This window comes from Malaya genurostris, chromosome 3 (assembly GCF_030247185.1).
Source record: "Malaya genurostris strain Urasoe2022 chromosome 3, Malgen_1.1, whole genome shotgun sequence".
Taxonomy (NCBI): domain Eukaryota; kingdom Metazoa; phylum Arthropoda; class Insecta; order Diptera; family Culicidae; genus Malaya; species Malaya genurostris.
Genome location: NC_080572.1, coordinates 291,393,946 through 291,406,523, shown reverse-complemented (window position 1 = coordinate 291,406,523; position 12,578 = coordinate 291,393,946). Strand labels below are relative to the sequence as shown.

Genomic DNA, 12,578 nt, shown 5'->3' with positions numbered 1-12,578 from the left:
CTCCAGACATTTTACATGAAAGTAGGCTATTCCAGAATACCGCACTCGACTTCTTTTCAAGTTACAGAGCGAATGTTATAGAAAACCCCAAAACTACCGTACATTTGGGGTAAAACGAGCAGAATTGCGATTCGTGCGGCCATTGTAAAGCATTCCATTGAATTTCTTGGACATTTTTACAAAAGAAACGCTTTAGTTTTTTGATCTACTGCATGAGTTACAGAATTCTTTGCGGGTTTTAATAGATTTTTTTCCACTGTGCAATGTAACACATAAAGATTTTTTGATAAAAAGCTTAAAAAATAAATGTTCCATTCATGTTTATTCATGTTAACTTTAATATGTGTATTAGACCGCAGAAAATTTTTTTGTTGTTGTTGCTCATTTGAATCACGATGCAAAAATTTAAAATTTCGGTCGTCTATACCTCCAAAATGGATCATAGATTCAAAGTTTGATTGGTGTATTTGAATTGACGTATCAAAATCCTGCACTCCTGTTACTTCTGTATATGATATAAAAGCTGAATAGAGTAGTATTAATCAACTGCATAGCGCGCACAAATATTGGACTTGTTATTCTTATTATTACAAGTATTATTCATCGCAGCATGTATGTTAATATTATTAGCTATTTTTATTGATGATATTACTCCACCACGCCGGTATTGCTGAATAAATTTCCAATACATCACGATGGAATTTCGATGCGACCGACGAAAAAAACTCACCTAACGAACCCAAAATTATTGATATCGGATAATCCATATCGGATAAAACTGAGTGATAATCAACATTGACGTTTACGTCACTTATACCATCATATCACCAGAGTGACAGCCATTTGAACTTCAAACCTGTTAAATGAACACAGAATAACATTAAAACGAGCCTAACTTTGTTGAAATATTGATTCCGAATCAAACAGTGATACTGATAACGATGAAGACATTTTTAAATTCTAAGTATAACAAAAATTTATCTTATCAAAAATAATTTGTTTCAAAATTCATTATAATATTTACAATAAATACGTGATATGAAAAGATAATACTAACTAACTTATTTACTGTGAATCAAAAAAATTGGTTATTTCCGCCCCTGGTTCAAAGTGAAACCCGGGTAGAAAATTGTTTTTAATGCTCATCTAAAAATTTATCAAAAATTTGTCCTCAAGCTTATTAAGGATTCATTTGCTCTGATCGAATTGACTTCAAAAACAATTGCTTTAAGAAGCTAGATTCGAAATGCATAATGCCAGTCCTGAATTACCAAAACCTCCTGTTTTTGTCGAACTCTTAAAAATGAGGTGAATAAAAATATTGATAAAATCCAACATTGCCGGGATTCAATGGTCTAATAATCAAATACGAAAAATGACTCTCAACGTGCCAGTGCACAGTGGTTCAAAAGCCCGATTTCACGCGTTTAATTGATAACTCGTTGAAAACGTGGTTTTCGAGGTACAGTATCTTCAGCAAAGCTGCTCAGAATGATAGACGCCGTATTTTGGCAAATTTTATTTATGTGATTAATCCCCCTAAAAGTGAGATAAATATATTATTTTAGCTCAGGGTCAACATAGGGCCTAAGTTACTTCGACAAAGTTGTTCAGAAAATCATTTCAAACAAGTTTGCAGAAGGCACTATTCCTTAAACTTGAGTGTAATTCATGATATGATTTATTTTCTGAAAAGGGTGTCCTAAAACCAGTTTTTGAACGAAAACACAAATATTTTCAATTTATATGAGTTTTACATGTTTCACAAAGTTTTTGATAATTAAAAACTACAAAACTTTTTCAAACATACTATGCTGCTATCATTTCAGTTTGATGAAATAGAGCTATTTTTCATGTTTTCTTTACAAAATTGCAGATGAGACTACTTACATATTAAACTATTTCAAACGAGCTTTCATACCGTTGTTTAATTACTCGTGCGATCGTCTGCAGGCGAGATATGTTCTTTTCAAATATCCTTGTCCTTCACATTTGCAATGATAAGGTTAATTGTATGTCAGATCAGATTTCAGTATATATTCATCACCATGGTACTTTCGGGGGAGTTTTCCGCGGACCCACATCAAAGAACATGCGACCACCATCGAAGTACCAACATCACCAGCACAATTCCTCGTGATCCCATGTACCAGTAACGAAAGAACACCAGCTGGATGCAAAATTTCCAGAATTGTATCCTAGTTTCATCCTGGATATAAAAAATATCCTTGGCATCGAAAAACTTTTGTAGTGTGCCTTGATAAACATATCTTTAAACCATGGTACTTGCCACATAATATGATTTATTTTTGCACATTGAAGTCTAGTTTAGTAACTGTTCTGTCACGACCGATTTTAGCACGGTTCGTTTTTGGCAACATAATCTTTCGAATATGGCGTATGTAAACCAGATGATATCAGCCTTTTTAGAATTGAAAGTAATTCCATAATTATATTGATTTAAACTACTTACAGCAATAAAGGCTGGAAGAACATAACTTCTATATACCATACGACTCAGTTCGTCGAGATCAGCAAAGTGTGTGTGACAAATAATTTCACTAAATTTTCTCGGAGATGGCTAAACCGTTTTCTACAAACTCAGATTCATATGGAAAGTAGTATACTCCCAAACAAGGTTCCTGAATTACGTTTGGATCCGGCTTCTGATTGCGAAACCACAGGATGATATGTGAAACAAAATTAAAATAATGCAATTCATTTTGCTCATAGATGGCTGAACCGATCTAAGATTTAAATGAAATCTAAGAATCATCTATGATTCAAATGAGAGGTCTTACAATCCTATAAAACATCTTACTTTTAAGTCAGATCTGACTTCTGGTTTAGAAGATACAGGGTGATTAGTACAAAAATGTCCATTTCACATAAATTAATCAGGTTTATCGGGTTTGCAGATTTGGATAGTCGATTACCAAATAAATTTATTTCAGTTTAAGCTGTATTCGTTTTTGGATTCGGAATGTATCCCCAAATTTTAATCCGCACTACAATTTCTCAAAGATATCTACACTGATTTTCAAACAGTTTGAATCAAATGTAAACTATTCAGCTCCTCAGGTGAATTTAACTACACCGATTTTAGAATTCCGGTTCCAGTTTCGAATCGTTTCTCAAAGCTCAATCATTTTCTCAAAAAGACCAAATCGAACTTCAAAAACAAAAATTCAAATTAAAGGACTTAAGGTCCCATACAAAATGGGTGAATTAATTTCGATTCTAGAATTACAGATGATGAGTTTTTAAAATTCATACCGATATAGAAGATGTAAATTGTTTGGCGTATTAATTTATGGCCATTCGAATCATTTTGGGCTATGCTAATTCCTGAATACCGGCTCTGGAAGTACCATAAATAATTACGAAAAACTCTAAAGTGGAACTTACTTCGACATCTCATGGAATGTTCAATCGATTGTCACACGTTAAGATTGAAATTCGATACGATTTGTAGTTTGTTTCGACATTACAGGGTAATGAGGGATTAAAATCTCAATTTGCCGTTTAAAACGACGATAATTAAAATAATGTCATGAGAACTAAAACACCTAAGAATATCCATGCAAAAACACATGCGGATTGATAAAAAAGGTATAATCTCACTGCTAGGTGGATTAATCACGTTCTTGAAGTCGTGGCTTCCTATTTCACTTTCAAAAAACGTCTGTAATGATTACTAAACTTTTCTATTTGTAGACTTCGATGTCCATAAAAATCATTTATTGAGAGAGTTACCATGGTAATGAATATATACTGAAATCTAATCTGATAAACAATTAACCTTATTATTGCAAATGTCAAGGACAAGGATATTTGAAAAGAACATATCTCGCCTGCAGACGAGTAATGTAACAAAAAGCTCTTTTGAAATAGTTTAATATGTAAGTAGTCTCATCTGCACCTTTCTGTGCCTTTTGATGATATACAAGTTGGATGATAGCAGCATAGTATGTTTGAGAAAGTTGTGTAGCTTTAAATGATAAAAAACTTTGTGAAACATGAAAAACTCATATAAACTGAAAATATATGTGTTTTCATGCAAAAACTGGTTTTGGGGCACCCTTTTCAGAAAATACATTATATCATGAATTACACTCAAGTTACGGGAATAGTATCTTCAGAAAATTTGTTTGAAATATCTTTCTGAACAACTTTGTCGAAGTAACTTAGCCCCTATGTTGGCTCTAAACTAAAATAATATTTTTATCTCACTTTTAGGGGGATTAATCCCATAAATAAAATTTGCCAAAAGATGGCGTCTATTATTCTGAGCAACTTTACTGAAGATACTGTACTGTTATCAATTAAGAGCGTGTAATTGCGCTTTTGAACCACTGTGCAATGTTATCGGCGGAGGCCAGTTCGCCTATTCACAAAGCTTTGTCAAATTTCTAAAACACCGGTTCAAAAGGAAGAAGCCGTCGGAGAAGACAACTTACTTAGCTGGATCGTAACCACACCTCTATGATACTTTATTTCTGACAGCACGAATATCACGTCACGTCAGTAGCCACAGCCTTCTTCGATAGCGCGCATCCGAACGCGTACGGAAGCAGCGGGCGGCTGTGGCAGCATAAATTGAAGTTTGACGGTAAACCACAAACTCCAACACCGCGGTGCTCATTAATCTCTGTCCTCATTTGAACGATGTTGACACCGATAAATAAACGCTGCAAATCTTGTAGTAATCCTCCAGAGCTAACCTGTTGCCGTCTACCTATTTTCTAATGGAGCCTTACGTGCTTCACTGGCCCCCTTCATTACACGTGGTTGACTGTGCGAAGAGAATGGCACTGAGGTCGAAGCAAGCTGTTCTTCGCCAGATAATATTCTTCGTCCCGTTTCGTTAGACAAGTCCATTCAGTCCGGTTGCTGGTTGCTGGGCGTTTCAGAATTGAAACATAAAACGTCCATCTCATCACAAATTAGACACGAAGGGTGCCACCAGAAACCAGTTCTGTGTGGTTCTGGGTGTGGTGAATGTTGCAATAAAAGTAATAAAAATTATGTCATTTTGATGGAGCGAACGATGCGAAGTGGGTCGGAAATGTGTTTCACAAAGGACTGCGTGACTACAACGAGCCAAGGGAAGGTGGAAGGTGGGAGAATCTCGAGGAAAAGCAGAGAATAGTTTATTACAACAATGATAGTATCATCACATAAAAGGGGTAGAAAAAAATAGAGGAAAAGATAACAATGCTTGTTGGTTTTCTGTGATGTTTCGAGACGGTTGATGAAAGCCCTGGAAGGATGAGGGATTTCAATAAGTTGTATGATGACTTCATTCTCGCATTAAACGGCACCCTACTACTACCCTACTCATAGAACCTAAATTTGAAATACCGAGTTTTTCCTGTAGAAACTAATTTCCGTTAAGCTGTAAACTTTGAATGATGAACTTGTCCGCCTAAAACAAGTTCATGCGGTTTGATCCTGACCGGTTCCCACGCTGGATCATCATGGGTTATGCGAGAAACCCAAATAGCAGAACCACATACCTACGCAGCTGCCGCTCCGTGACGAATGGAGACCGGCACTGATTTGCAATTCAAATTTGTGACGCTTTTACCCTTTTTTCACTTTCATTTCCGGTTCCTCACGCACGGTGTGACTGGCACCGGAACTGGACTCGCACCTCGCGCAGATCCCACGAGCGTACGAACGAAGAGCTGGAACTGGTGTACGAGGAGTTGCTGCACATCGCCGCCCTGTCCCACCTGTCGACGTCCATCAAGCGGGAACTGGCATCGATCATCGTGTTCGAGGCTCACGCACATGCCGGAACAGTGTGTAAGTAAAATACGTGACGGTTCTTTTTTTTATTACTATTTCGCTTCTTCTCCGCGCCCACCCACGTTTCCAGGATTAGCATCCTGATGGTCGGTTGCTATAAAAGGTGATATGGTATGGCGCGTTAGGCTCTACGTACACTACGAACGGTTACTGATTACACACATCATGTTAATTTAACACATGCTCCATTAGGTGCGAATATCAACACACCGAAGTGGTGTTGATTGTTGAACAAATTGGCTTTCGCTGGTAATTTGAGCATTACCTGGCGTGATGACGATTGCATGTTTGCAAATGCAAGCAAACTAACGAAATACGAAATTAGTTCGAATTGGTTTGCGTTTTGTAAATACCTAAACCGGAAATGACCGGACCTACGTTATTTGTTTTCCACAAACCACAACTCTGAAAACTATTTCATTCCACATTGCCACACATGCAACAGATAAACAACCGAGCTGCAATTGCTGAATCGAGTGTTTTAGAACTTCAAACTTGAAAGGAAACGCTCAGCAAATATTACATTCTCAGGAACAAAAAAAAACTTAACACTCCTTAGATCTTTTGTGGTGCCTGTACTTCTCCGAATTAATTCAAAAACTACAAGGATCAGCCCCATGGGGTTGTTGGAGCCATTGATGTGGAACAAGGCAACCAAAATGTTTTATGATCTACAATCAAACAGTTCAATCAATCGTCACACTTTTGAATCCGCTATTGTACGAGAGTCTACCTAGATTTATTTTGATTAGGAACCAACACCGAAGATTGTTTGTTTTATATCCGACGAAATTACACCAATATCCTAAATGTATGCAATTATATCTTTGTACATACTTGCGATACGATTTTGATATTTAAACTTGTGTTCAAGTTTTGTATGCAAGCAGTTTTTCATAGCATTAAGTTTCTCTACCATTCTGCGATTTCGGTTGAAGCGATAAACTTTTTCTCATTGTCAATCAAGTTCATCTTATATAAATTAGAAATTATTCTTAAGTACTCAAAATTTACCCTGGGTAGTTGTCAATTTCTCAGGCGAAACGATATAAAATGGAATTTCATCCGAGCTTGTATGACACAAGATCAGAGCATGCCAATTAAAGCTTCAAATCGTTTTATGGCACTTTTTGTCTTGCTGTCTAGCAACAACCTACCTCTAGCATGCTACGCGTAGGAATGAAACGTTAGCTATAATTTCGCTTCTATTTATAGATACGCGTGCTTCCAACAGTTTCGCATTTGCATCGATCGACCAATCAGAGTGTTGCTTTCCCATTGATATATCGCTTACATCTTCAAAACCGTCGTCAATGACAGAGAAATCCGATATGCCGGAGATTTTTAGCAGACAAAATAGGACATTGCTCGCTACTAATCAAAATTTCAATCAATTATAAATGAAAATACGTGGCTTGATACATTCAAATCAAATCTTAGAAATATTTCTGATCAATTAATGAAATAATAATAATAATAATTGAAACAAAATATACTGAGCTGTAAGTGTTTAAAATCTGACGACATTTCTACGTGTATGTTTCCTTGAGTTTCTGATTTGCACCCCTATATAGAAAATAAAGATGTGTTCCACTTTAAAAAAAATGTTTTGCGCCCAAAATGGATGAATTTATTGTGTCTGACATGTGGTTTCAACAGGACGGTGCCACATCCCACACGGCACGCGAAACAATGACCAAATCAAGAACCGCCTTCGGTGAACAGTTTATCTCACGTTTTGGGCCCGTCAATTGGCGGCCTAGATCGTGTTATTACACGCCTTTTTACTAGAAATTTCAACAATAATAATAATCAGATAATATCAGAAAATTTCGGAACATATGAGATGATATAAAAATTTTCGTATAAAACTAACGAATCTCCAATAACTCACGGAATAAATAATAATAATATTATCATTATAGTAAACTTTTAAGGATATAAAAAAAATCCCGGGGAACCAAAAATATTCGATAAAAGAAGTAAAATTCTACAATGCCACAAAAAAAAATTGGAAAATTAAGTACTTTTCTAAACAACGTTATAAAATTTCAAATATTTGCTTTTGAAAGGCTTTTGAAACTATCCGAAATGCTTAGCATAATTACATTATCGTCTCAGAAATCCAAGCGCTTTACTCAAACAATTTATTTAGAGTTCAGAAACTACTTCCCTTTTATGAAACTTCCTTTAAAATATGGAAAAAAAAGTCTGTTAAATCCTTGAAAATGTCTCGAATTTTTAGAAAATATGGAAATAATAATGCAAAACTTAAAAATTATATTACATACATTTCTTTTACATCTTTGAAAATTGTCAAAACAAATAAAAAATTTCTCATACCAACAAAATAATTTTCGGAATTGGAACCTTTTCCAAAAAAATCAAAAATTTCAAGGAACAGGTTGAAATCGGAGGGCAACAAAAAAAATACACAGTACTTTTTAAAAAAATGGCAGTACTTTCAAATATTTACTGTAATGAACATACAATCAAATCTTTTTTATGCGGTGTTTTAAGACAGATTTTTATGTGATCTTTTATGCGAATTTTCAAAACTATGCCTTTTTATGAAGGCAAATATTCAAAGTTATTCTTTTTTTGTCTTAAGAATGCGCAAAACGTCGAGATCCAGTGTTCTCTGGAATAAAAATGGCTGAGTCAACTCTCTGAGACTTATAAATATCTATTTCAAAACAACAGTTTTTTTAAAACATTTGAAAGAAAAAAATTGATATGAGAAATTTCAAGTCGATATTTCATAAAAAAAAAACGATTTCGAGATTAAACCAGATCACGACGTTTTATGATTTTTTAAGACATACAGGAATAAATTGGATTCTTGTTCTGTGGTTTCTAGTAAGTTTTTGAAACTTAGCGATTTTTATTACGAATTTTTATTGCGGAAAGAAAGGACTTGAGCATAAATCTAAATATCTGAAAATATCTGAAAATATCTGAAAATATCTGAAAATATCTGAAAATATCTGAAAATATCTGAAAATATCTGAAAATATCTGAAAATATCTGAAAATATCTGAAAATATCTGAAAATATCTGAAAATATCTGAAAATATCTGAAAATATCTGAAAATATCTGAAAATATCTGAAAATATCTGAAAATATCTGAAAATATCTGAAAATATCTGAAAATATCTGAAAATATCTGAAAATATCTGAAAATATCTGAAAATATCTGAAAATATCTGAAAATATCTGAAAATATCTGAAAATATCTGAAAATATCTGAAAATATCTGAAAATATCTGAAAATATCTGAAAATATCTGAAAATATCTGAAAATATCTGAAAATATCTGAAAATATCTGAAAATATCTGAAAATATCTGAAATTATCTGAAAATATTTGAAAATATTTGAAAATATCTGAAAATATCTGAAAATATCTGAAAATATCTGAAAATATCTGAAAATATCTGAAAATATCTGAAAATATCTGAAAAAATCTGAAAATATCTGAAAATATCTGAAAATATCTGAAAATATCTGAAAATATCTGAAAATATCTGAAAATATCTGAAAATATCTGAAAATATCTGAAAATATCTGAAAATATCTGAAAATATCTGAAAATATCTGAAAATATCTGAAAATATCTGAAAATATCTGAAAATATCTGAAAATATCTGAAAATATCTGAAAATATCTGAAAATATCTGAAAATATCTGAAAATATCTGAAAATATCTGAAAATATCTGAAAATATCTGAAAATATCTGAAAATATCTGAAAATATCTGAAAATATCTGAAAATATCTGAAAATATCTGAAAATATCTGAAAATATCTGAAAATATCTGAAAATATCTGAAAATATCTGAAAATATCTGAAAATATCTGAAAATATCTGAAAATATCTGAAAATATCTGAAAATATCTGAAAATATCTGAAAATATCTGAAAATATCTGAAAATATCTGAAAATATCTGAAAATATCTGAAAATATCTGAAAATATCTGAAAATATCTGAAAATATCTGAAAATATCTGAAATTATCTGAAAATATTTGAAAATATTTGAAAATATCTGAAAATATCTGAAAATATCTGAAAATATCTGAAAATATCTGAAAATATCTGAAAATATCTGAAAATATCTGAAAAAATCTGAAAATATCTGAAAATATCTGAAAATATCTGAAAATATCTGAAAATATCTGAAAATATCTGAAAATATCTGAAAATATCTGAAAATATCTGAAAATATCTGAAAATATCTGAAAATATCTGAAAATATCTGAAAATATCTGAAAATATCTGAAAATATCTGAAAATATCTGAAAATATCTGAAAATATCTGAAAATATCTTAAAATATCTGAAAATATCTGAAAATATCTGAAAATATCTGAAAATATCTGAAAATATCTGAAAATATCTGAAAATATCTGAAAATATCTGAAAATATCTGAAAATATCTGAAAATATCTGAAAATATCTGAAAATATCTGAAAATATCTGAAAATATCTGAAAATATCTGAAAATATCTGAAAATACCTGAAAATATCTGAAAATATTTGAAAATATTTGATAATATCTGAAAATATCTGAAAATATCTGAAAATATCTGAAAATATCTGAAAATATCTGAAAATATCTGAAAATATTTGAAAATATTTGAAAATATCTGAAAATATCTGAGAATATCTGAAAATATCTGAAAATATCTGAAAATATCTGAAAATATCTGAAAATATCTGAAAATATCTGAAAATATCTGAAAACATCTGAAAATATCTGAAAATATCTAAAAATATCTGAAAATATCTGAAAATATCTAAAAATATATGAAAATATCTGAAAATATCTGAAAATATCTAAAAATATCTGAAAATATCTGAAAATATCTGAAAATATCTGAAAATATCTGAAAATATCTGAAAATATCTGAAAATATCTGAAAATATCTGAAAATATCTGAAAATATCTGAAAATATCTGAAAATATCTGAAAATATCTGAAAATATCTGAAAATATCTGAAAATATCTGAAAATATCTGAAAATATCTGAAATTATCTGAAAATGTCTGAAAATATCTGAAAATATCTGAAAATATCTGAAAATATCTGAAAATATCTAAAAATATCTGAAAATATCTGAAAATATCTGAAAATATCTGAAAATATCTGAAAATATCTGAAAATATCTAAAAATATCTGAAAATATCTGAAAATATCTGAAAATATCTGAAAATATCTAAAAATATCTAAAAATATCTGAAAATATCTGAAAATATCTGAAAATATCTGAAAATATCTGAAAATATCTGAAAATATCTGAAAATATCTGAAAATATCTGAAAATATCTGAAAATATCTGAAAATATCTGAAAATATCTGAAAATATCTGAAAATGTCTGAAAATATCTGAAAATATCTGAAAATATCTGAAAATATCTGAAAATATCTGAAAATATCTGAAAATATCTGAAAATATCTGAAAATATCTGAAAATATCTGAAAATATCTGAAAATATCTGAAAATATCTGAAAATATCTGAAAATATCTGAAAATATCTGAAAATATCTGAAAATATCTGAAAATATCTGAAAATATCTGAAAATATCTGAAAATATCTGAAAATATCTGAAAATATCTGAAAATATCTGAAAATATCCGAAAATATCTGAAAATATCTGAAAATATCTAAAAATATCTGAAAATATCTGAAAATATCTGAAAATATCTGAAAATATCAAAAAATATCTAAAAATATCTGAAAATATCTGAAAATATCTGAAAATATCTGAAAATATCTGAAAATATCTGAAAATATCTGAAAATATCTGAAAATATCTGAAAATATCTGAAAATATCTGAAAATATCTGAAAATATCTGAAAATATCTGAAAATGTCTGAAAATATCTGAAAATATCTGAAAATATCTGAAAATATCTGAAAATATCTGAAAATATCTGAAAATATCTGAAAATATCTGAAAATATCTGAAAATATCTGAAAATATCTGAAAATATCTGAAAATATCTGAAAATATCTGAAAATATCTGAAAATATCTGAAAATATCTGAAAATATCTGAAAATATCTGAAAATATCTGAAAATATCTGAAAATATCTGAAAATATCTGAAAATATCTGAAAATATCTGAAAATATCTGAAAATATCTAAAAATATCTGAAAATATCTGAAAATATCTGAAAATATCTGAAAATATCTGAAAATATCTGAAAATATCTGAAAATATCTGAAAATATCTGAAAATATCTAAAAATATCTAAAAATATCTGAAAATATCTGAAAATATCTGAAAATATCTGAAAATATCTTAAAATATCTGAAAATATCTGAAAATATCTGAAAATATCTGAAAATATCTGAAAATATCTGAAAACATCTGAAAATATCTGAAAATATCTGAAAATATCTGAAAATATCTGAAAATATCTGAAAATATCTGAAAATATCTGAAAATATCTGAAAATATCTGAAAATATCTGAAAATATCTGAAAATATCTGAAAATATCTGAAAATATCTGAAAATATCTGAAAATATCTGAAAATATCTGAAAATATCTGAAAATATCTGAAAATATCTAAAAATATCTGAAAATATCTGAAAATATCTAAAAATATATGAAAATATCTGAAAATATCTGAAAATATCTAAAAATATCTGAAAATATCTGAAAATATCTGAAAATATCTGAAAATATCTGAAAATATCTGAAAATATCTGAAAATATCTGAAAATATCTGAAAATATCTGAAAATATCTGAAAA

The 12,578-nt window shown here is 30.4% G+C and overlaps 1 protein-coding gene across 5 annotated transcripts in view; it reads left to right on the top strand.

Moving 5' to 3' along the window:
* Nucleotides 1–12,578, top strand: part of LOC131436797 (rap guanine nucleotide exchange factor 4) — a 446,791-nt gene that overhangs the window by 343,311 nt on the left and 90,902 nt on the right. For all 5 annotated transcript variants that reach the window (XM_058605717.1, XM_058605715.1, XM_058605718.1 and 2 more), the window contains one exon: nucleotides 5,666–5,811. In XM_058605717.1, the coding sequence (XP_058461700.1) occupies nucleotides 5,666–5,811 (146 nt within the window). The remainder of the gene's footprint in view (nucleotides 1–5,665; nucleotides 5,812–12,578) is intronic.